We start from the raw sequence: 26,761 nt of genomic DNA on the forward strand, positions 1-26,761 counted from the left end.
GAAAAGGGGAAGACAAAAAAGGAAAAGAAAGCAAAAGAAAACAAAAAGAAGGAAAGAAAAGAAAAATGAAGAACACAAAACTAATCACACACTCTGGCGGGATCTTATGATGTATGCAGAACTGGTATAGAAATAAGAGGAAGGAAGAACAGAAAAAAAGAAAAACAGAGAGAAAGCAAACAGTGAACATGTGCACAACTCAAGGCATTACGCCTTTGAAAACTGAGTGCAAAAGGAACAAAATGCATTGAATCCTCGTTGTTTGACCCGAAATGCGCGCAATATTATGAATATGGTCAATGAAATGGACCAGCGGGAGTTGAACCAGCTCCCAACGGATATGCGTTCCGAAGATTCTACCGTTGCACCTCACTGGCAGCTGCAGGTACCTTTTCGACTGCTTTCGTTTCATTGATCTGATTGCTTTGGACGAAATTCAGGCAATGTGTTGTGTCATCCTCTCTGTTCTTCGCCTCACCTTCTACTGTGATAATGAGTATAGTGGGCGGATACATATTTTACAAATTGCAAGGTGCATTTTTGGGGTTGGTGCCTCTTCGCTCTTTTGACCCGGGCGCTCCGAGCCCCAAAGGTTGGTGTCAGTCTCTGACTTCCCGGGGGAGGCGGCGCCCCCCTAGTTCATGTTCCGGGGGGGCAAGGGCCCCCGCGCCCCCCCCGCAGTCGGCGCCTATGCGTGCAGCATCTCTTCACACAAATGCAGAGAAATGGGACGAAAACTGACCCCTCTGGGAATGCCACTGTTTATTGGCAACACGCGTGACTATGCTTCACAGATCTGTACATACTGATATCTGCTGTTAAGGTAGCTCTGGGGGACGCCACATACACCATACCTGGGGAGCTTCCTTAGTAGTATGCTGTGATCAAACAGATAAAATGCTTTTTTAAGTCAACATATATGCCCATAGTCAGCAGCTTCTGATCAATGTTTTGTTTTATGTCTTCTGTTGCATTCACAAAGGCCAACTCTGATGATTTTGCTTTGCACAAACCAAACTGAAAAGGTGTCAATAAGTTGTGACAATCAAAGAAATGCTGCAAGCGCTTTAAGATTAGCATTTCCACAATCTTGCTTTGGACCAGAAGAATAGCTATAGGTCTGTAGTTCTGAACTCCATGTTTAGCACCTTTCTGTATATAGGTATGCCCTTGCTATTTTTAACTCTGAGGGATACACCCTAGTCTTAAACATTTTGTTGACAAGGTTGCCATGGGTTGTGAGAGGAGGCTAAAGAAACCGGCTGACAAATTCAGTTGAGATCCGATCGTAGTGGACCGAACGTGTTTTTTGAGTCCGTTAAGTAGCTGCTCAATTTCGTGGGGATCTGTAGGAGCAAGAAAAAAGTGTTAGGTATGTTCCAGTTTGATCACAAGGGTTCGGCTCCGAAAGGCAACTATAGTGGTTCAAACCTGTTATTTCTAAACAGTTCGGTCCATGAACAAGCTCAATAACATGAACTTGCCTCCATTGGAATGATCCACATTATGTCTACTGCACTACATTTGTTCGTTATATTTAATTTTGTATGGTGGGCTGAGGCAGGGGATTGCAATGCTCATGACAGATTTTTGGGATGATTTATGGTGGGCACTCTCAGAGAATGGGCAATGTACACAAGTAAACCGGCGTTCTCCTCCTACCACGTATGGTATCAGCACTTTCTCTGAGAAGTTGACCACAGGCACTGTACCATTATCTAACACTTTGCGTATATTTTAACAGTAAGTGAAAGACGTGCACCCTGCTTTCATAGCAAACAGCAAGCGTAACTTCAAGCATTTAAACTTGCGCTAGCATTACTATAACATGTAACTTTCATCTTGCGAAGTATTTGCTCCTGAGCGTATTAAATGATGATGCCCTGCTCATGAAACATCGAGTGGCAACCACTGCCACCACCTGCTCAAAATCAGCAAAGCCATCACCTGTGAATGAAGAGAATGTAGAAGGCGGCATAGACTACATATGTCAGTCTAAGTAATCGCTTACAATGACACTAGCCAGTACCACTTTGTTTAAAACCTGATGATGTATATGCCCTTTTGTAACACTATGAATGTGTCTGAGTAGCGACAAAGATTGTGCTCTTGAGATTGCAGTTGTCGGTCTCACTGGAGCATATGTTACCGAGAAAGTATTCTGTTGAATACCAATATCTTTTTCGCAAAGTATGAAGACTGCTTCCTGGTAAACGTCTTTCACACTCTGCCTAGGCATTCTGTACATTGCCAAAGCCGCTTCGGGCAAAGTATGAAAAATGTTTCTTCTCGACAGTAAACACTTGTTGACGAATGAAATCTGTCGTTTTTGTTGTTTTTGGTGTGTATTGTTTGCAAAAACATGCGACCAGAGTGGGTCCGCCAATAGACTATTCATCCGTCGTGACTGGTTAATTTTGGGTGTCCTTTTGCATAAACACAGGGCCAGAGTGGGTACAAGTACACTGTTCATCTGTCCTTACTGACTTAGGTAGTTTTGTTTATATTTTGCGTGATGAAAACAAAACATTTTCGCACTTTGCCTGTCACAGCGTACACGTTCTGTGCATATTCTATAGAATGCCTAGACACTGTATGAAATGATTTTCATTTCACACGTTGCCGGCTGATTTCGAATAGTTTATAAAATGGCTGCGGGGACGGGGGGCATTCTATAGAATGCCAGATTTAACACTTTGCCGGTAATATACGTATTATCATGAAGAAGTGTCTGCTTCGTGCAACAATTAATCAGTTCAACACTTTGATTCTACTACCTTGCATCCCACATAGGTGCCCTTTAAATTTCTTGAATATTTTGTAGTAAACCTGTCTCTCCCTTCACTGCTCCTGTCTGCTATTTCTACTGCTATTAAACTTTATACTTGTTTTACCTGTGTTCATGGTTAAACCTTTGCATTTTTCCATGTTCATGTTTCATATTTTTGCTGTGATCCTACAGTTGCACATGCATGTGGCAGTGTAATTCTCAATTTCTCGCTTATTCAGCAAATTTTACTACATGTCGTGCTGTTGAGCACAAAACAAATGAGATGTTTCATAGAACAAATCGATCGCGTCACCTGATGTAATGCAGACATAGTGCTGAAATACTTGCGATTAAAACTGCACCAGAGTGCTCAGTCCCTTGCATTGCATCTGCTTTTTCCAAACAACAAATGAACCACCTACGTTTAATGTTTTAACATAGCAACTTGTTGCAAGCACCCACGTCTTGGCACTCGACAACCATGCGTTTTGAAAGCCTCTGCAAAGTGTAAAATGCCTTAGACTTGGGAGTGCTCAAAAAGAAAACAAACAGATGTTGGGGACCACCTGCACTCTGAGCAGGGAATTGCTTATTATCATTAATTCCATGCCATTGTGTTTGCGTGTCAGAATGTCTACAGTTTCTGTAACTAAGCAGACCAAGCTGTTAGCGAAAGTAAGAATCTATCGCCAGGCATCGCTGCTTCTCTAAATACAGGTATCAGATGACAACGGAGGCGCAGCGGCCGACGCCCGAGAGAGAGAGAGAGAGAGAACCACGAGACACGAACGTAAGCGGACGCGTGGCCGCACGGAGAGTTTAATTTCATCCTATATCTAGTACCTACCAAATAAAATTCAGTTATCCCGTTACGAACTCACTGTGACTACGGTGCTCACAACTGACACCACACTGCATCAAACTGTGCACAAATCCGATCATGAGACTATCGGCATTTTCCGAGGCGCTGTTACACACGTTCGGGTTTATGCAGCAGCGCAGGTACACAATATCACACGATATCCGAATCCAATCGGGCACAGCGATGCCTCCCTTGCTCCTTCCTTCAATGATGATTTATGATGAGATTCACCAACAACAGAACAAGTAAACACCTAAACATTTGGCAATGTGGCCCATGGCTTTATCGACACACACACACAAATAACAGCCTATCAGCTTTCTTGCATGATGACAAGCACACTAAAGTAAACACCATGTCCGTGCAGTTGTTTCATGGTACGAAGCATATTTTGGACCGAAAACCAGAAGAAGAAAATGCAGCTAAAGTGGCACGTCTGATCAGTCAACACAAAACTCACAAGACATTTGAAACTATTTTCTGACGCGGGTGTGGCGCTGTCACAAGGATCATCCGGGTTCGGCTAAGCCAAGACAAATGGAAGTTGAGAGCTATTTTTCAGAGCGGACAACGACACCCCCGTTTGCTGCTATACCACTTGACTACAGCGACCAATCAAGTCGGGTGGATTCTGAACAGTTCATTTTTAACGATATATTGTTAACAGTAGATTTTTGAGAATTTATTGTTAAAAGTGGATAGTTACGCGGTTTATTTTTAATGGTGGATTCTTAAGCGTATATTCTGGGCGTTTTATTTTTAACGGTGGATACTTACGCGATTATTCTTTAGCGTTTATTTTTAGCGGTTTCAAATAGGTTACACCCCAACCTACCGTCCGATTTAATTGTTTCTAATTTATGTTGTGTAATAATCAACCCGCTTTAAGTGCTTAGGCTCTATGTAAGGCGTCACACAGGCGAACACTACCAGGTCGCACACGGAAACAGGGGGGTCAAATTTCACTTTACAGTTCCTTTAAATGCTTGTGCGCTCCAGGCTGGAGCATTCATTCTTTGGACTCAGTTGTGTTCAGAGAGCTATCACTCTTGTGCTTTTGTTACCAAGTAGTTTAATAAACCGTTTGCTGTTTATTCGACGACTCGCCGGCCCATTTCGCTTCGTGACAATATTGTGCGCCTTCCAGCAGAAGTATTTGAACGAGCACTCTGAGCTCCGGTTCGCGCAATATCTGCTTCTGGTCATCTGCAGTGTATACTTAATGACAAATACTCCAGAGGGCGCATACCATGAGCCAGACGAACAGGATCTGCCGTAATAGTAGACAATAGTAGACATAGCAGGCCGTGAGCATGGACACTGAGGCAATTAATGCGTTTCGCAATGTCTTGCATCTCATCTACATGCGCACAGAGAATGATGTAGGTACTCTAAACAATGCGTGTAGAAGTCGCGCACGACGACTGGCGGAAGGATAAGAAGTATTCAGAGAATTGTACAAAACACCCCGAAAAGGAGCACCCAGGAAGGACGACGAGAGCCCTGCTGCTGGGACAGTAGCGTGACGCAGTGCGGGATGTTACGATTGGGACTGTTTCCTCGCAATGCCACCCAGACACGGTCAACGTAACCTGATCGGCTCGTGGGGGAATCCTGCGACTTGAGTGCCCCGGGAGTGATGAACAGGATGAGGCCGGAGTTCACGGGAGAATCGCTCGAACGTGCTCAAGCGACGGGACATAAACTATGAATTGTATATTTGTGTTTTTCTTGATCTTCTGTATATAAGCGAGATGCTGTAGGACCTCGCGCCTTTTTGTCGTCCACGCTATGTAGAATAAACGTTCTTCTACAATTGGACCGGGCCCTGCCTTCTCCTTTTCCTTGAGAGCTGACTCGCACGAGAATCGCAACAACTGGATGGCAGCGCTGGGATCTTCGTGCCTAGGCCTTCGTCACATGATGGTGAGTGCTTGATTTTGCCTTTGAAGTACACAGGACAGGTGTATAAGACTGGATACTTGATACATTTGCCGCCTCAGTGTTACGTGGCAGATTTGAAGGGCAATCACGACTCAGAGAGATGTTGGCGGACCTAAAGAGAGCCGAACTGCTTTCGCTAGCTACGGAATTAGGGCTTAATGTTGACCGGAAGTTACGGAAAGCTCAGGTGAAGGAGGTGATAGAGGCAGCTGCATTCGATGATGAAGAGATCGCCGAAGCATTGGAGGAAGTCAGAAATAGAAAAGCTGAGACTGCAAAAGAAAGACAGCTTGAGTTAAAGCGACTAGAGGTCGAGGAACTGAGATTGCGTTCAAATGTCTCACAGGAACCCAGACCGAACGCAACGCTCGGGACCGACTTGAAAATGACAAAGCTCCTGCAGCCGTTTAAGATAGGCGACGACATAGGACTTTATCTGGTGAACTTCGAGCGAGTTTGCGAAAAGCAGAAGTTCAATAAAGAGGTGTGGCCGCAGAAACTACTCACCCTCCTCCCAGGTGAAGCAGCTCAGGTAGTTGCCCGTTTAAGTGCTGGTGATGCGGATGACTACGAGATAGTCAAGACGAGTTTGCTTCGCAAGTACAGACTTTCAGTCGAGGAGTTCCGAAAAAGGTTTAAACAGGAACGAAAGGTACAAGGGCAGAGTTACGTCGACTTCGCGTACGTACTGAGAGCTAACTTTCATGAGTGGATAAAGGGCTCAAAAATAAAGGAAGAGTACGACCGCTTATTTGAGTTTATCTGTCTCGATCAATTCTACCAGACACTTCCCGCAGATATTCGCGTTTGGGTGGAAGATAGGCCGGACGTAGATAGCGCGCGGAAAGCCGCAGAGCTTGCGGACGACTATGTGGCGCGTAGGGGAGAAAAGGTAGAAAGGGATAATTCCCAGTTTCCGAGAAGGCCGCTACCGAAATATCAGCTTCGTAGCACAAAGGGAAACGACCAGACGAGCAGTAAGCAACAGGTAGGACCTGCAAGTACTGCAGAGGGTAGCGAGAAACCGAAAGCGCCTAGGGAGAATGACCAAGAGGCGTCACGCGAGAAAGAGCGGAAAAAGAAGTTTGAGTCCAAAGGACCGATTATTTGCCATAAGTGCAAAGAAGAGGGGCATTATGCGAGAGGTTGTGGGAGACGCGTTCCCATTTTCCGCTGCGTAGCAGATGATATTCGCAATGATGCGCTTCTGAAGCCGTACACAAAGACTTTGTTAGTGAACGGGGTAGAGTGCACTGTCCTAAGAGACTCCGCTGCCACTATGGATGTGGTGCACCCGAAGTACGTGAAAGACTCAGATTATCTTTCGGAATGCGCTTGGGTCAGGCAAGTAGCCGAAGAAAACAGCGTTTGTCTGCCCATGGCTCGGGTGATCGTTGAGGGACCGTTCGGAATCGTAGAAACAGAGGCTGCAGTTTCCAAAAATTTGCCGGAAACGTACCCGTATTTGTTTTCGAATAGATCCGAGGCATTGTTGCTGAAAAGGGGATGTAGGTTTGCCGATGCAGACGTTATGGCGCTCACTAGAGCGAAAGCGCGACTTCTTGCGGACGAGCTAACGTACGTCACAACACCGGAGAACAGCGGAAATGATCCGACTGATTCCACATGCGAACAGGACAAAGACGTTGGTGAGGCAGCCGCCGGAAAGAATGACCCGCTCTTAGTTCAACCAGACGCAACTACTTTTGGCAAGTTGCTAGAAGTTGATCGAACGACGTTGGTAAGAGAACAAGAAAAAGATGCGAGCCTCAAAAATATAAATATTGAGCGACGTGAGGGAATCGCTGACAAAAACATTACTTTCTATAAGAAAGATGGCGTTCTCTACCGTAAATATCAGGACAAAAAAAGGAAGCAGTATGACCAGATCGTAGTTCCGTCGCCCTATCGGGGTGACATTCTGAAACTGTGTCACGACAATACCTTGGCAGGACACCTCGGTATCAATAAGACCAAGTAAAGGCTGTTGCAAGAATTTTACTGGCCTCAATGTTTCAAAGAGGTGGAATGCTTCGTAAAATCATGTAACACATGCCAGAGGACGGGAAAACCGAACGAAAAATGGAAAGCACCGCTCGTGAAAGTTCCAATTATAACGGAACCCTTTCGCCGTGTTGTCATCGACCTTGTGGGACCACTTCCTACGACTAAGGCAGGTCACAAACATATTTTGACGATGCTGTGTCCGGCAAGTAAGTTTCCGGAGGCAGTGCCGCTAAAAGAGGCAACCTCAAGCGAAGTGGTGGACGCGCTCCTCTCCGTATTTTCACGGATAGGATTTCCAGCGGAGATCCAGAGTGACCAAGGGAGCGTTTTCACAAGCACATTAACCACGACTTTTCTCAGCAAATGTGGCATTAAGTTATGCCACAGCTCGGTGTATCATCCGCAGAGCAATAGCGTAGAAAAATGGCATTCTGTTCTGAAACGAGTGCTCCGTGCTCTTTGCTTTGAACATAAAACGGAATGGGATCTATGCTTTCCCGCCGCACTGTTCGCCTTGCGTACTGCTCCTCATGAGGCGACTGGTTTCGCCCCAGCAGAGTTGGTTTATGGGAGGAATTTGCGATCACCACTTCGTATGGTGCGCGAACTCTGGGAAGATCAAGGGGTGGACAAGACAGTCGTCGAATACGTGTTGAATCTGCTGAACCGTATGGGAGCTACTCAGGACATTGTGGAGCACCAGTTGAGAGCAGCACAAACGCGCGCAAAGAAGTACTATGATAGGAATGCCAGGCTGAGACGCTTTCGTGTGGGCGATCGGGTCATGATTTTGAGACCGTGCAGGCAAAACCGCTTACAGGTACAGTGGGAGGGCCCCGTTGAAGTCGTGACCGTACTTTCGGACACAAATTACGCTGTGAGAATGAACGGAAGGAGGAAAGAGCTAAGAGTGTACCACTGTAACTTAATGAAGCCCTATCGTGAGCGCCAAGCGATAGTGAGCATGGCATTAGGCAGCTCCGACGAAATTTGTGCTGAAATGCCACTTTCGATCGGTGAGATAAGTTCGACCACAGTGGACAGAGTAGTGAACGTAGCAGTTGACTCATCTCAGGTTAATGAGAAACAACTAAACGAGCTACGCGATTTGCTAGGTCGGTTTCAGGACGTCTTTTCAGACAAACCGGGAAGAACTTCTCTCGTTTCACACGATATTGAAGTAGAGTCTCAAGACGCTGTCAAATGTAAACCGTACCGTCTGTCTATGAATGAGAAAGATATACTGAAGAAGGAAATCGATAAGATGATCGAACTTGGTGTTATAGAAGAGGGTACCAGTGATTACACCTCTCCTATTATCCTAGTGAGAGCACCAGGCAAAGACCCTCGCCCATGCGTGGATTATCGGAAACTGAATGCGGTCACCAAGGATCTTATATATCCCATTCCGAATATTGAGGAGAGGATAGAGACAGTAAGTCGAGCGAAGTACATTTCGGCATTCGACTTGATCCGCGGGTACTGGCAGGTCCCCCTGACGGAAACGGCGAGCCGATACGCGGCGTTTGTGACACCCTTCGGCACGTATCTCCCCAAGGTTATGTCCTTCGGATTGAAAAACGCACCATTCTGCTTTTCTCGGCTAATGGATCATGTACTTCAGGGCTTGGACACTTTTGCACTGCCGTACCTGGATGACGTAGCTGTTTTTTCGAATAGCTGGGAAGACCATTTGGAACACCTAAAGACTGTACTTCAGAGATTTCGCGATGCCGGCCTCACCGTCAAGGCAGATAAATGTCAACTTGCCCGTGGCAGTATAAGTTACTTAGGACATGTTGTGGGGCAGGGAGCGCGGCGTCCGGCCGACGCCAAAATAGCGGCAGTGCGCGACTTTCCTCAGCCTCGCACAAAGAAAGACATAAGATCTTTCCTGGGCCTAACAGGTTATTATCAGAGATACATTAACAGATATTCCGAAATCGCGGCCCCGCTGACGGATGCTCTCCGAAAGAGAGCCCCTGAGCGTGTAGAGTGGGACAAAACCAAGGAAGACTCTTTTCGTGGCTTGAAAAATGCGCTCACTACTGAGCCTGTATTGCGTGCTCCAGATTATCATCGCGAGTTTCTAATCCAGTGCGATGCCAGTAACAGGGGTTTAGGCGTTGTACTTTCCCAGGTAAATGATGAGGGGGAAGAACACCCAGTTCTCTTCCTGAGCAGGAAGCTGCACGTTAGGGAGGAGGCGTATAGCGCAACTGAAAAAGAATGCCTGTGTATGGTATGGGCCATACAGAAATTGTCTTGCTATATCAATGGGTCAAAATTCATAATTGAGACGGACCATTGCCCATTGACTTGGTTGAAGCAAATGTCCCCTAAAAACGGTAGGCTACTTCGCTGGAGCTTGTCATTGCAAGAACACCAATTCGAAGTACGCTACAAAAAGGGAAAAGATAACGGCAATGCCGATGGCCTCAGTAGATCAGCTTAATGCCCTAAAGCTTGCTGTAACCTGAGCAAATGCAAAGGTGCAAAATGCAAATGTTTTCCGATAAGTGGGAACTATTTTAGGTAATCTAAATACACGTATATGAACGAAATTTAGTGAGTGTGGTTGGGTTTTCTTATGTCTGTTATCCCCTCATATGGGAAATGATTGCCTCGCTACTTATTTCGCGAAGTTTAAATATGTACTTTTGATATGAAAGTAATAATGTCCTGTGTATGAATAAGGCTGGTCGGGCACTGACTAGAGTGTTGTCGTGAGGCTTGTTGAAGAAATCCGTAGTGCTGTATGCCATGTGAACACATCAGTTTGTCTCATCGTCTAAGGACCTTGAAAGGGAGCCTGCGTCTCTGAGCGAAACGACAAGACAGAAAGGAATGTTCTACCTCCATCTGAGCCATGAGCCTGGCCTGCTGCATACATCACGCCGTCGTCTTACTTCATCGGTGCAACGTGAGTTGCCACCTCATCGCAAGACTTCCGGGCGGGGGAGGAGCTGTTACGATTGGGACTGTTTCCTCGCAATGCCACCCAGACACGGTCAACGTAACCTGATCGGCTCGTGGGGGAATCCTGCGACTTGAGTGCCCCGGGAGTGATGAACAGGATGAGGCCGGAGTTCACGGGAGAATCGCTCGAACGTGCTCAAGCGACGGGACATAAACTATGAATTGTATATTTGTGTTTTTCTTGATCTTCTGTATATAAGCGAGATGCTGTAGGACCTCGCGCCTTTTTGTCGTCCACGCTATGTAGAATAAACGTTCTTCTACAATTGGACCGGGCCCTGCCTTCTCCTTTTCCTTGAGAGCTGACTCGCACGAGAATCGCAACAGGGATCGGCTTGTTGCGCATTTATCTTGTCCAAGGCACCCTGAAATCGTCCATAGTGACTATCATGCAACGTCGAGAGCAACCGTTCTGTTCTGACAACTTATCCGAGGCTGAATGCGGCAATCCCGGACAGGGAGCATTTCTGTGTACTTTTATTAATCTATTCGTAAATCAATCATAAAAGCGTCGGAGAAGCTCCGTCTGCTTTTGCGTTTTGTTTGAAATTTCCGTTTCATTGTTTCTGGGGGACAGGCAGCGACAGCGCCTCGCGGGTGGGTCATCAGTGATCATCTCATCCTATGGGTCTTCCTCCCCCCCTTTGGCAACGGTGACGATTCTGTTGGCCGTGAGCTGGAGGAGATATGGGATGGCGAAACTGGCTTTAGCTCATCGTCTTCTACGCGTTGTGTGAAACCTGATCGGTTTGAAGAACCGCAGATGGTATTCGTACTCCCCAGTCGTGACGTTGCCCACCTCTGTGAGGCCGACAAGAGCAAGCTCTTTCATTAGCACCACCACCACCCTATTTTCCCGTTCTGTTTTCTTTAAATGAACACGCTGCGGCGTTGAGGTGTTTCTTGGAAGACTCGTTTTATATTTACGTTTCATTAGAGTGCTCGCAGAAATCCGTTTCGACTGGTGCCTCGTGATTTGGTAGCTAGGTCGTGGCGATGTGGAATTGGCCACGTGACTGCGGTAGTTACGAAAGGAATGAGGATTCTATCTGATTAGAAAAAAAAAAAAAAACTTTCCATGGAGCAGTACTGGAAGCAATACTGCCCCGCGACCGTTGATCTATTTCTATTTTCAACTGTAGCATGGGACAAGCGCAGTCCTTGAGTTTGAGCTCATCTGTTGATTCAACAGTTAGGCGAGGCTTTGTCTTCAGCCTGTCTTAAGGTGTTCTAACCACGACGGCTTCTTTTGCAGGTGTTTCAGAACAAGAAATATAATAGAAACTCCGAAAGTGATACCCAAGAGGCAGAGAGAGCCTTCAAGTCACTCCGGCTTCGCACGACCATCGCCGAAAAAAAAGCAGCGACGTGTGATGATGTCAAAGAGTACCTGGAAGGTAAGATCACTTTTCCGACGCTGTGAGAACAGACAAATTGATAACGACGCCGCTCGAACGGTCATGCTAGCGACGGCTTTGAAACAGATTCTCCGCCCATGCATGGAAACCATGGAGGAAAGAAGAAAAGGAGGCGCGCCAACGGCTCTTCAACAGAAGAGAAGCGTGGGGCAAGTGACGTGGGGATAGGAGATGAGCTGTATCTTCTTTGGACCCACACGAGGGTCACGTTACCTAAATAGTCCAATGAGGGCGCTTTGCACGCGCCACTTTGGGGGCCACTTCGGCGCGCTACCTCCACACCTCTCCAAGTATTCCGAAACTATGCGTTGGGGGCTCCCATAGATATGCATGTAACCGAAACCGGAAGGCCAGCGGTGATGTCACTGGAGTGGCCCCCAATCTTGGCTTCACTTCTCGGAGCAGTAGGGCTCCTCCTCTCTTTCCTTCCTCCATGATGGAAACCAACAAAACTTACAGTATTAGGGGGGGGGGGCAGTTCTGGGTGGTCTCACATTTGTTCCGGTCGGCAGTTCTTCTCCAAGTTGCATTGAATCCGAGCATCGGTAACAGAAAGTTCAAACTGCCATGTGTCATGTCTATGGCCCTGAACTACAGGCACTAAAAGCGATGCAAATAGGCACGCATTTAGGCCCTCGGAAACATCGACATAGGCCGTGCAATGCAAAAGTGGGCTCGTTCTGGTACGCTCTTTCGCTTTGTTGGCGCTTCAGAATGCTTCATACAGAAAAACTTACTCGTTTAAAGGCTGTTAAAGGCTAAAAAGACTCTTAAAGCATTTCAAATACTAAAAAGGCCACTATTCAAGAGATCTGATAAAAGGCAGGCACCGCCGGAAATATCGCATTTAGGCGTTTATAGGCAAATGCCCATAATTCCGTGCACTAGCATGTCCTGTCAGTGCCGGCGTAGCAGGAATGAAGGGAAGCACTGAGACCATTGGAAAGACCAAAGTACGTAACGACTCAACTAGTTATCGACATTACTGGTGCTACTAAAATAAATTGAAATACTAATGCAACTGGCTATACAACCTTCCAGTTGTATTCATTCACAAAATAAATGAACAGCGGTCACTCAGTAGCGCCGCCGCCTACTGATCCCAGGGTAGCTGGCTCGAACATGGACGAGAACGCCAACAGCTTGGTGGCAGGATACAAGTTGCTAATACAAGTCGTCTTCCGCGAGTTAGCGAAAGATACGGTATGCCACGTGCTGCAGTAATGGTGCACACTGTCAATGCAGAACCTCACCACATAGCACGCTCCGGATTTGTTGAACACTGGAAGTAGACAACGACGAGGTGATTATGTTGGAGCCATTATGCATATCGATGTTAGGCACCTCCTCCTGTTTTCGACAAATGATGAGACAGAACGATATCATTCGGAATGGTGGTTGGCTAAAAGCGTGCTAAGTGAGGAAGTCCTGTAGTAAAGTGGGCAGAATTAACCCACAGACCACGCAGAGTGGCTATGCTCATGGTCGCGTTTGTCTCGCGGCGTAAAGCCACGAATAATCGAGCCTTATGAGTAAGCCACCACAACCACGGAAGAAATGGGTTCCGCACGGTGATTCGGTTCCAATATGTCGATGAACAAAATAGAACTCTTTACTTCTCAAGTCGGAAAGACCTACACTCTTAGAAATGAACTTCACCACATGGCACGCTCCTAGCCAACCATCATCCCGAATGACAACGTTCTCGCCCCTGGTTTGTTGAAAACGGGAGGAGGAGCCTATTTTGTGCCATTACGCACGGCACAAAATAGGCTCCTCCTTCCGTTTTCACCAAATCTAGGGCGAGAACGTTGTCATTCGGGGTGATGGTTGGCTAGGAGCGTGCTATGTGGTGAAGTTCGTTTTTAAGAGTGTAGTTTCGCAATACGAGCCACGAAATTCCCTGTGCCCTGGATACACCTCACAAAATGAAACTCTCGCACAACATGCTCAAGTCAACCAGTAATTCCCTCGTGTTGTGCTAGTCCTTAAGTGGAGTTCACGCCTCGCCTCGTTTGTCTATCTGGTACTCACAGTTTTTCAACAACAACAACTTTATTGTGAGATGACGAATGAGGAGTTTCATCGCCAGGGGCGATGCTCTACCCCATTGCTGGTGGTGATGTTTTGCAGTCAGCCCACACAGGAGAGAAACCTAGGAGGAAGCACACGGCCCGAGTATTTTCCTTCTTTCTGGCTTGTGCGGTAAACTGCTTTCAACGTGCTCCCCAGGTGCTGCGCTTTTAATATAGCGGCGTCCATGAGATAAACAGTGGTCAAGACAAACAAGGCCGTCCACTCGCTGAGCGTCGAGGAGCTGCTCTTTGCTCACGACCGTGCCCCAGGACAAAGACCTGTGCCGTGCCACTTGTGCTGCCGCCAGGAGTTCAGAAGGCGCCTCGTTGACTTGCTCTCCCGCCTCCGGTACAGGCGCACGGGATTGTGCGTCCGCTACCACGTTCGCAGAGACAGCCTGTACTCCAAGTTGAAGGAGCAGCCTTGTAGCTTCAGGACCCACCTGGAGAGACGTCAAGCTTGGGTGCGGAGCCACTCCAACTCCGTCAACTGCACGGTATCTCGCCAGAGCTACGGTCGCTAGCCGTCATTACCGGACACAGTTACGGTTCGAAAATCGTATAATGGCGTCGTCGTCTGCTGGTGTGGCTCCGAAGTGTTCTAAGATCACCGATTATCTTCATTTTCTCGGCGAGGAGTTCAGAAAGGACCCTAGAGTTTCCGGCGCATTTGACATGCATTGCGACAGCAATAAACATTGTTTCAAGTGTGCAAGAACGAAAGAGCAGCTTAGCCTCACCTGTCTTTTCTCTCGGTACACAAGTTCACCTGTTAAGCAGCACCTGTTCACGGTCCGAAAAAAAGCATAACAGTTTTTTTGAAAATCTTTTCAATCACGAAAATGTGGACAGCAATAGAACTTCTTCTGAATGGATATCTTGTCTTCCTCGTCTAAAAAGATGTCGGCTGTCGAGCAGCGAGCGCGTCTCTGGTTCCCTCCGCTTTGCTAAAAGTGCTCGTGCTGGCCTTCTCTCCGAATACAATCGGTTCTCCTTCACCGTATTTATTAACGACCCGGAGCTACCAGATCCGGTTAGCTGAAACTCTCTAATTACTGTCTTCCGAATTGAGCGTGCGGCCTGCAAAGGCCACCAGACAAAGTGTAGCGTCATGCTCCTCCAACAGAATTACGCCAATACTGTAATCACTTGCGTGTGTTTGCACGACAAATGGTTTGTTTAGGTCGGGCAGATATAGCGGCCTTCTTAGGGATTGCATGACAGAGCTCGGAAAGATTGCTCCAGCTCCCCCCCCCCCCCTGCCAGCGTGTGTCTTTGCGCAACAACTGGTGAGCGGCTGCGCTAACTGAGCAGAATTAGGGTTGAATTACTTGTAGAAACCAACCATACCTAGAACACGCCGCAATGCTTTTACGTTACCGGGAACGGGAAATCCATGATCGCGTTTAGCTTCTCATTGCCAGGACTGATGGAACTTCCGTCCACTACGAAGCCAAGAAGGCTTCTATTCCGGTTTGATAGACCGTAATAGGAGCTTAGAATTCAGCAAATGACTTTTCATTGGAATACCCTGGGAACGTAGGGACGGGAGAAGGGACGCTTGGGTGCATGCGGCGGCGAAACCAGCCCGGAATCAAGGCGTCGCCTCCCCAAGAAGCATAGCTCTGCCACACGTGACAGAAACTCTGCCGTTGCGGTGGTGTGTGACTGCGGCACTGCAGATACCGCAGTCGGCATACCTTGCGATGGAGGCATGGCAGATGTCTTGTCATCGTCGGCCTGCCCTCTCGGCTTCGTAGCGCCGTGAGCGAGCCGCTTCTCTGAGAGGAACCCCTGGAGTACAGAGGCCTTCGCTCCGCTCCGGAAGTTGCACCTGCGTGGTGGCGTACGGTCCATCAGCTCCAAGGGCTCGGACACGGGGCAGGAGCTACTAAACCGAAGAACACAACGAAACAAGCAAAACAAACGAGCAAACACAGAGCGGCCTAAAAACGAAAGGATATCCTGGAAAAATAAAATACACAACCCGCGATATCACACTAAAATAAAACTTGCCAGCACTCAATTACGAGAGAAATGAAAAAAAAAAAACAAAATAAAAATAAATCGTCATCCGTCATCCGGCGTGTGGCGTCATCCAAGCCGTCGAATGGACCAGCCCCACGTGTGAGCGCCAATTGTGTGACCCCGTTCCCACGCTCGGTGGCAAAGCCCGTCCATTCCGTCCCCATGGAAGGCAAAACACAGGAACAACGTCAAAATATGAAAGTAAACTAGTTATTGATTACACACATGTCCGAATCCCGTCCACCGTCGTCGTCGTTCACACGCTGACTGTCCTCAGGCAAAGAAGAAAAAAAAATATCTGGAGTTCCCGAACCCTGCACACGCTCTCAGTGCGGCTTCCACTGCTGCCTGTCTGTCCCTTTCATAACCCCACAGATTTCAAAGAGGAGCTGAATCACGCTATCGACTATGTACGAATTAGCGTGGAAACCGTCACAGGGTTGGTGTTGATTTAAGGCTAGACGGGGAAGGCCAGTGTCGTGAGCGTGACGACAGCCATGCAACTGTCCAGCGGCAATCGTCAGCTTCGGTGCTTCATTGAACGGTAAGCGTAAGCAGAGATTGTTGCTGCTGTATAGTTCCCCTTCGCACGCCGAGTGGTGCACCGCGGGCGTAGAGCTATCACAGCAGAAGGACAAGTTCAAGGCGGACCGGCGATGCTTCAAGTGCACCGTGCCCGGTCACCGCTGTCAGCAACACGGTGTGCTCGACGTTAACCGTTGTCAGTAACTCATACTTTAAAAGCGATAAAAACACCCGTGCCGGGAAACAAACAAAAGGACGACAAAACACACAGCACAGGCTGACGAACAAGACTTTTTATTGACAAAACCTGCTTCTTAAATATCCTGAGCCAGCAACGCCCTCCTCCGCAAGGTCACTCTATCACAGCCTTAAAACTGCCTATAGTGCCTTTATCTTTTCGAAAGCACAGGACTTATCGGGAGTCCCTCCTGTTAGAAACTTCCAAAAGCTCTTCGACTGAATCAGTTAGCAACACGGAAGGCACACTCACGCACCTGTTCCCCGCATTCTTTATCCGCAATGCTCAGCTCCTACAGTACCCCAGCTACTGTGTATCTTAAAGGGTTCTGGTCCTGGGCTGTGTCAGAAGAGGGCAGCTTGTACCCTCTCGGTCTCTTCGACAGCGGAAGCCAGAAAACATTCGTTCAAGAAGACGTCGCTGGGTCTTGAACTTGCCCGTCATTACAGAATCGGTGTTCGACGTCAACAACTTTGCACCCCGGCCACCTCAAAGGTGGCGAAGCGTTGCCTAGTGCAACCGATGTTACGGAGCCAGTTCTGCTCGGAAGTCATATTGCTGCACGCAGCAGAGATACCAATCACCTGGAAAGACGTCTCATCAATCTCCGCAACTGACCGACACCTCCAAGATTTTACTCAGAATGGTGTGAACATCGCTGACGCTTTCATGTTTCCGGGACCACCGCAAGTAGGCAGGATCAGTGTACCAAATGTGGAGACTTTGTACCGTCGAAGTGGAGCGCTACCACTGGAATGATTCGCTCGTCGCTCTTAAAATAGCCGGAAGAACTCAAGAACAAATATGACGGGACAACTAGGAATTAGGCTTACAAGGTACGCACTGGCTGGGGCACACATTGGCACAAAACCTACGAGTGCAGAGCGTAATCCTGGAGCGCAAGCGAGCTTTCCGTCTCACAGGTCATAAAACCCGCTTTCCTGGAAAGAAACGCTGTCCGTCAATAGCGCGAGCAGCAGATCTCGTGATATGACACAGGATTGGTGTTGGTTTAAGGCTAGACGGGGAAGGCCAGTGTCATGAGCGTAACAAGAGCCATGCAACTGTCCAGCGGCAAATGTCAGCTTCGGTGCTTCATTACGATAAGCGTACGCAGAGATTGTTGCTGATACAGTTCCTCTTCGCACGCTACCGAGTGGTGCACCGCGAGCGTAGAGCTATCACAGTAGAAGGACATGTTGAAGGCGGACCGGCGATGCTTCAAGTGCACCATGCCCGGTCATCGATCTTGCGAGGGCAGAAGGCGAGAGCAGAAGGGTCAGAAAACCCGCTTTCTTGGAAAGAAACGCTGAAGGCGTCATCCATGCTCAGCCGGAGCTCTTTGGCTGTACGTATAGCATATGTTTGTAAGTCAAACGTCGCCATGCCACTACTGGACAGCTGTTTCGGCCTTCTTGGGCCTCATCATCAGTACGCAGGCAGGCAACGTTTGACTGGATGGCGTTAGAAGGTCACGTAACACGTGATTCCTCCCGTCAGGGTAAGCTAAGTCACCACTGAAAGCCTAGTGCAAAGCCAGTGAAGTATACAAGGGGAAAAATAGCCGGAGCTCTTTGGCTGCACGTATAGCTTAGGTTTGTAAGTCAAACGTCGCCATGCCAGTACTGGACAGCTGTTTCGGCCTTCTTGGGACTCATCAGCAGTACGCAGGCAGGCAACGTTTGACTGGATGGCGTTAGAAGGTCACGTAACACGTGATTCCTCCCGTCAGGGTAAGCTACGTCACCAGTGAAAGCCTAGTGCAAAGCCAGTGAAGTATACAAGGGGAAAAATAGCCGGAGCTCTTTGGCTGCACGTATAGCTTAGGTTTGTAAGTCAAACGTCGCCATGCCAGTACTGGACAGCTGTTTCGGCCTTCTTGGGCCTCATCAGCAGTACGCAGGCAGGCAACGTTTGACTGGATGGCGTTAGAAGGTCACGTAACACGTGATTCCTCCCGTCAGGGTAAGCTAAGTCACCACTGAAAGCCTAGTGCAAAGCCAGTGAAGTATACAAGGGGAAAAATAGCCGGAGCTCTTTGGCTGCACGTATAGCTTAGGTTTGTAAGTCAAACGTCGCCATGCCAGTACTGGACAGCTGTTTCGGCCTTCTTGGGCCTCATCAGCAGTACGCAGGCAGGCAACGTTTGACTGGATGGCGTTAGAAGGTCACGTAACACGTGATTCCTCCCGTCAGGGTAAGCTAAGTCACCACTGAAAGCCTAGTGCAAAGCCAGTGAAGTATACAAGGGGAAAAATAGCCGGAGCTCTTTGGCTGCACGTATAGCTTAGGTTTGTAAGTCAAACGTCGCCATGCCAGTACTGGACAGCTGTTTCGGCCTTCTTGGGCCTCATCATCAGTACGCAGGCAGGCAACGTTTGACTGGATGGCGTTAGAAGGTCACGTAACACGTGATTCCTCCCGTCAGGGTAAGCTAAGTCACCACTGAAAGCCTAGTGCAAAGCCAGTGAAGTATACAAGGGGAAAAATAGCCGGAGCTCTTTGGCTGCACGTATAGCTTAGGTTTGTAAGTCAAACGTCGCCATGCCAGTACTGGACAGCTGTTTCGGCCTTCTTGGGCCTCATCAGCAGTACGCAGGCAGGCAACGTTTGACTGGATGGCGTTAGAAGGTCACGTAACACGTGATTCCTCCCGTCAGGGTAAGCTAAGTCACCACTGAAAGCCTAGTGCAAAGCCAGTGAAGTATACAAGGGGAAAAATAGCCGGAGCTCTTTGGCTGCACGTATAGCTTAGGTTTGTAAGTCAAACGTCGCCATGCCAGTACTGGACAGCTGTTTCGGCCTTCTTGGGCCTCATCAGCAGTACGCAGGCAGGCAACGTTTGACTGGATGGCGTCAGAGGTCACGTAACACGTGATTCCCCCCGTCAGGGTGAGCTAAGTCACCACTTCACTGGGTTTGCACTGGGCTTCCAGTGGTGACTTAGCTCTCCCTGACGGCAGGAATCACGTGTTACGTGACCTTCTGACGCCATCCAGTCAAACGTTGGCTGCCTGCGTATTGCTGATGAGGCCCAAGAAGGCCGAAACAGCTGTTCAGTACTGGCATAGCGACGTTTGACTTACAAACATATCCATGATAGTTAGTCCGTCAATAGCGCGAGCCGCAGATCCGGTGACATGAGAACGTAAGCACTTCATTTTGGCGATGTTCGAGAGCTTTGCGTTGTGGTGAATGCTCGCACGTAACTAAGCTCAGACCACCTTGCCACCGGGAAAGTTCACCAGCAAACTGGTCTTTCTTCAGCTTCGGCATAGTTCCGTCAGAAAGAGGGGGATGGAGGCTGAAAAGCGTCCCATGGAGCCTTACCTCTGCTTGGATCATGATGCTGGTGTAGGAATGAAGATACCGGTCGCAATACTCGCCTTCACTCTCCACCGAGCCTTATCCACGATAGCTTGGATGGCTTCATTCGACTGAGTTATGCTTCCGGCCTTCAATTCCAAAAAGGAAGCTTTGCTCTCAGCTGGTCAGTATTCACCGGGGTACCAGCCAGTAGAGCCTTGATACCATTTAGGGTGCGCGTCATTGTTGGTGCGCGGCACTTCCCTTTTCAGCCCTTCCAAATTGTTCTTTGCAGCGCAATTCGCCGAATATCTTCTTCCGTAATTCTTTTGTACAGATCCCGACAAAAGTTTACGGAACACCGGAGCGGCGTATCTCTTGATCGGAGCGATATCATAGCAGACAACGGGAGTGGACACACTTACTGAGAGGTGCATGGAGTACCCTGTCACCTGTTTGTAAGTCTATCTACTCCTGTTTGCAGCAATGGTATCGCTCCGATAGCTATATAGAACACTCCGGTGTTCCGTGAACATTTGTCGTACACATTGGGTTTCGGCACCAAAGCGCAGTAAAGCAGAATGGGGTCAGTAATGGCTGAACAAACTTTATTGGCAAACCAACCTTACAGGATAATGCATGATCACGAGCAATAATAATAATAATACTTTATTGAATAAGGTGCCTGCAAACAGCAGCGCCTATGCAGCAGTGCACCAAGTCACCTACAGCAAGTCACAGCTTGAGGTAACAGAGGACCTCCTGTCTAAAACGTCTAAAAGATGAGTGAAATAGGTCAACATGACCTGACACAAAATTAAAAGACGTCTGGATACGTCGCGTGGGCCACTGTCGAGCTGCAGTATCATCCACATAAAACAGGGACTTATTTCGGACGATGCGAGTCGGGGCGTGAAAATTCAGCAAGCTGATTACAGATGTCGTATCTAACATATTATGAACACATTTATACAAAAATGTGTAATCGCGGCTAATTCTGCGATCAGTCAAAAACGATGGAGACAGAGAGAATAAACTTTCAGAAGGAAATCTCCATGAAACAACATATCGCCTAACAACGGCCTCTAACGCGCGACATTGGTTCTACCAATAGAGTTCCATGCGACTGATCCAAACTCAATCACTGGCAGTAATAGAGTTCTAAAAAGCACATGTAAACAAATAGGGTCGTTCAGGTCCTTAGTGGGCCGAGAGATCAGGCCAAGAACTCGATAAGTCTTGTTCACAACATAGTCCACGTGGTTATTAAATACGAAGCGTCGATTAACAACGACACCAAGATCTCTCACAGCTGACTGCCTACATAATTCAGTATCATACAATGGATTCACCTTATTAGTAAGTGTCATCATTTTTGTTTTGTTGGAGTTCAGTACTAGGCCATTCAAAATGCTCCACTCAGCAATTGCATCAACATCAGATTGGAGAGATAAACAATGAGACATCGTAGAAATAGTAAGAAATAATTTCAAGTCGTCAGCGAACTTAAGAAGATTACCACATTTGATGACGCCTTCAATATCGTTAATAAAAATGATAAACAACAATGGCCCCAGAATTGAGCCTTGGGGCATACCTGAGACCGACACATAATTGTCAGAGAAAGCGCTGCCAACCTTCACTGGGTTGCGCCTCCCGTCTAAATAGCTTGAGAACCATTGAATAAAATCGCAACTGAGGCCATAGCGCTCAAGTTCACGCAGAAGGAGGGAATGGTTGACTAAGTCGAATGCCTTATTGCAGTCAAAGTACACACTGTCAACTTCATACTTCTTGTGCAAATAAGGGGCCACATAATCAAGAAAGGTTACCAAATTGGTCTCCACTGATCGCTTTTCAAACACTATGACGGCCGAAAGATATCGGCCTGTAATTATAGAAACAACACCTGCTTTTCCACCCTTAAAGACGGGGACAACAGCGGAAAGCTTCCATGGTGTGGGATACTGACACTGGGAAGGCGGCACTTCCTCAGTTCCGGTACGTGACTCTGTCCTGTACGCTTGCTACCGTCCGCCAGCTGGTCCTGATATTTCGTGAATGTTCCGGTCACGATACACGGCATGTTTAGTGCGGCACATAACTGAGCATCGTCTCAATATGCCGTTCCACTAGAGAGGACTCCCAAAACTACAGCGGTGTTCACGTCCATATGATCTTGTCCGATGCTTGGTGGAACCTCAGTGTCAGCCACACCCATTAGAGTGGACATTTTGCACTGCAGTGTTAGTTCACTGCGCAGTCCTTTTATGCGTTCAGAAACGACTTCCATGTCCGCAAGCGCACAACTGAATGGGTGATAGATTCCGAGCGCCTTGAAGCTACTGAACAGATGCATTAGTGAAGACAGACGTAACTAAAGCCCACAATATTGACATGTTACTCAAACCCAAAATATTGACATGTAAGAAGGCCAAAACGTTGACATGTAACTAAAGCCCAAAACATTGACATGTGACTAAAGCCCCCAATACTGACATGTAACTAAATCCCACAATATTGACATGTTACTCAAACCCAAAATATTGACATGTAACTGAAGGCCAAAACGTTGACCTGTATCTAAAGCCCAAAACATTGGCATATAACTAAAGCCCACAATACTGACATGTAACTAAAGTCCACAATACTGACGCTCATGACGTCGTAACGCTGAGATTCATTTCCCAATCTGAGGGAGCCAACATTTCTATCCATTTATTTACCGTATACTTCGACCTGGGTCCCAGGTGCTCCGATTCCATTTCAGCTTCCATTCTGATTCAACTTCGATCCTGAATAACTTTTCTCAGCCGAATCATATCTGCACACTTGCCCATCAAATTGTCCGCTGTACCTTATTGTACACTAAACGATATGGACGTGTCTGAAATCTGCTCCATCCGCCGCCCGAAATTCCAAATGCTTAGAGTCTACACTCGATCTATCTACTATCTTTTCACGCATTTAAAGGTGTAATAGCGTGCATGGCGCACGCCTTTTTAGGTGTAATTTTGGTAACATCATAATGGAGCACAGTTTCGCACAAATTTTCTTTACTCGAGTGTTGTCTGTCCTCCAAAAATTCAGTCTTGCAACATCTCAACATTGTTCAACAGTATTGTAGACACTTGCGCGTGCTCGATTATCGATAGCGATGCATATATGCATTAGCTTGTACATACGATATCTAAGACATCATGAAAGCAAGATTTGCACTGACACTTGATCTTTAGTAATGCTTTCCGAATTTTGTTAAATATCATCCTGGAGATGCAATGTTACGCCACCAGATTGAATGTGCTTAGCGCACACCTTTAAAGGTGTGAAAAAGTTTACAGTGTAGGGGACCACACTTGATCCGCGCTCCTAACCACGTCATGGGACGAGGGGATACCCAGTGTGGTTCAAATAACTATTGTAAAGTTGTCCCATGAAACAACAGACCCCCCCCCCCCTTCCCGCTGACATCCTACTGGATGAGTGCTAAAAGCGCTGCCAGGTTTCCGGCATCCAGTGTAAAAGAAAATATTTCACTGTATAACCTATCCAGCACCACTATCTTTTTTTTTTTACAAGCATGATCCTTCCGCATTTCTGTGGCTGCGACTGAGAATTCCAAGACAAATAAGTTTCATCTACTGTTCCCCCTAGAAAATGAGCATCGGTGAACAAACAATAAACAAAATTTGGGGCTGGGCTACGCTGCTCGTGCTCCCGCGTCATGGTCAACGTCGGCCTCGTCGTCTTCCCGGGTCACGTACAGGGGTATATCATTTCCAGCGGTCAAATTGTTGTTCCTTATGACGACACACTCGATGAGAGATGGCAGCACTGCGCTGCCCATTCTGAAGCGGCGTACTCCACGGATGACCATACCTGACAAATCCTCGTGTGCCGAGTTAACGGCTTAACATAGATGAAATCTTTTTGTTGGCATTGGTTCTTGGTATGTTTTTCTAGTGGGTGATCGAGCCAGATTTTGATTTTGGGCGACTCTATTTTGTAAGCGAGAGGAATCTCGAAATATAGCTTTTCCCAAACCTTTCGACGACGATATAAAAATTTCTGAGTCTAAAACGCAAAATCTGCTTCGATCAGGCACTAGATCTAAGCATCCTCTTCTATTTAAAAGCAGTTGCACGGAGATGAACCAAATTTTCACGGCGCTACGGGAGTTGAAAACTGTATGGGGATTCCCATAGAGCGTCGGTGGTCTCGTACCCCCTGTCCCTCTCATAAAGTCTATTATTCCATTGTCCTTTGTTGAAAATGGTATACCGCAAATTTACCCGACAAAGCACGTCACGGTTATTAAATAGCCGAATTAAATTGATTAAGATTGCAGAGCATGCCGCGGTCTGTGTTGGCAACAACCCGAACTGCTACGTCGCCCTGCGGGAAAGTCCGTGATAGGATACAGAAGTCGTCTGCTTTTGCGCGCGCCAGTGCACCTGCGTGAGCAGGCGATTTTCAGAAGTTACTGGGGACCGCGGCACCTCTTGTACATTTTCTTTCAGTTCTCGGGCGAAAAACGCACATTCTAAGAAGTGGCCCACATGGTGGTTTAGAACAACTATGTTAAGCTTCAGAGACAAGTTAAAAGTCGCAGAACAACCCCACTCACAATCACATATCTGAAGTCGCAGCCATCTGCGCGCGCGGTCGCATTACAGCTCCGAGCAAAAATATATTACGCGCGCTTCCATTACACTCCCCGTTGCACACTGATCATGTTTCGAAATGAAGTGTGGCTGACGACGTACGTGGAGAAGGAGTGCATGTTTATTTAAAAAACGCGGGGAAAGAAAGCACGTGACTTAGCTTCTGCATATCAGATTATGTGCCACATTATCGGACACCCCACAGTCAATGCACGGGCTACATTCTCCGCTCGCGGAGATATATGTCTGAGTGTCCCCATTTCGAGAGCAAGGGGATTATTCAAGCCAAGGTCCTTCTGCAGGTTACGATTGCCATGGCAACGGCGACTTACCCGCAGGCCGACGTCATGCGTGACGTTGCATGAGAGTGAAGCGCATGTTCCGTCCCAGTCGAAAAAAGGGAATTTGTCCAATTGGACATTTTCCCATTCAAATCAATTGGAATTCCAGCTGTGTTTTTGTCACCCATTGGACTGAAACCAGTTGAAATCAATTGGTCCCCCCATTACAAAGAACAGGCAAGCTCAGGCTTACCAATTGGTCCCATACTAGCTTACCAACTCTATCCAAATGGTTACACCAAATGGTCCAGGTGGACTGAGTAGGGTCTCCAATTGGAATCAAGCAGCCCTGCCGTGTCTGCCACATAGGGCTACAGCTACGGTTTCATCAGAGAATATCACACACGAACATATGCAGGAGGTAACAACTTGTTTATTGTGCGTTCGGACTAGTCTTGTTGACTAGAACTGCTCAGAACAAAGTACTTTACAAATGGCCATTTCCAAACGAAAACAATACAACAGGTTTTTATTAAAAAGCTATTAGGTATCCGGCGCAAGGTGATGACACGTCATAAGGGAGGTTCAGATAAACATGCATATCTATCGAGTTACTATCACCCACCTAAGTTCGGATTTGAGAGTTCAGGAAATTCACAACTGTCATAGACGGGCCGCTTGTCCTTTCTCGTAACACAGCTGGTGCACGGGTGCGAAGAGAAAATTCTACGCATAACACAGCAGCTCACGACACACATACAATTATGTTCGCGTTCTTACACGGTTTGAAAAACCAGACGAAACGCTTCATTCACGGAGCTGCACAATCGACGCGACCGACGCCAATGGAAACTTCTTCAAACAGATTCTGGGGTGATGCCGATGCGCTACGTCAGACATGACGATGAGAGCATCAAAGTTTCGGTTTCACACTGAAGTGAAGACAGCGAAAGCTTTACTCGTGCGATGTAGAACCACGAACTTTCTTTGCCGTTATCATTTATATTCTATCCAGCTGTGGCTATGAAACCTAATTACGCATTTTCTGCTATTTATACCGAAAAATCTCGCTCTCCGGGGGACGAACTAATCCTTAAGATATAAAATACTGTTAATATAAATTACTGTTACTTGTTGATAGCATTAATAGTTTAGGTACACATGCACTGACTAACTGTGTTGAAAATACTGAGTAACATCACTTACTTTACAACTCTACATTGGAATCAGTTGCCAATTGGGCCAACAGTTGCGAATTGTCTGCTAATTGGGCGGACCAGTTGGAGACCGAGAGACCAAATGGAACTGGGGTTCCCTATCAGAACGACCAATTGGACCCATGATGTCCAATTGAGTGTCCAATTGGAGTGCATGAAACCAAATGGACCTTCCAATTGATGCTCAACTACAAACTGGACAGTCCAATTGGAACTGAACGATTCAACAGGTTTTGACATGGGACCCGTTGGGTCCCATTCGAACCAATTAGAAATTCCAACTGGACCATTTCCTTTTTTTTTCGGCTGGGGTCGTCTGCTATTACGGCTCGTTTCGACAAATTCCTCGAAAACGACTTGGTTATTCTGAAGAAACTTTGACGGTTGTATATATGTACAGTACTCGTGAAGATAGTTGTGGCAAAGTTTCGGAATCGCCCGGGCTGT

The 26,761-nt window shown here is 47.3% G+C and overlaps 1 protein-coding gene across 1 annotated transcript in view; it reads left to right on the top strand.

The window, feature by feature from the left end:
• Nucleotides 1–26,761, top strand: part of LOC135370351 (caspase-3-like) — a 120,295-nt gene that overhangs the window by 35,090 nt on the left and 58,444 nt on the right. The window contains exon 3 of the mRNA XM_064604084.1: nucleotides 11,818–11,959. Coding sequence (XP_064460154.1) covers nucleotides 11,818–11,959 — 142 coding nt within the window. The remainder of the gene's footprint in view (nucleotides 1–11,817; nucleotides 11,960–26,761) is intronic.

Source organism: Ornithodoros turicata, chromosome 10, assembly GCF_037126465.1.
Source record: "Ornithodoros turicata isolate Travis chromosome 10, ASM3712646v1, whole genome shotgun sequence".
Taxonomy (NCBI): domain Eukaryota; kingdom Metazoa; phylum Arthropoda; class Arachnida; order Ixodida; family Argasidae; genus Ornithodoros; species Ornithodoros turicata.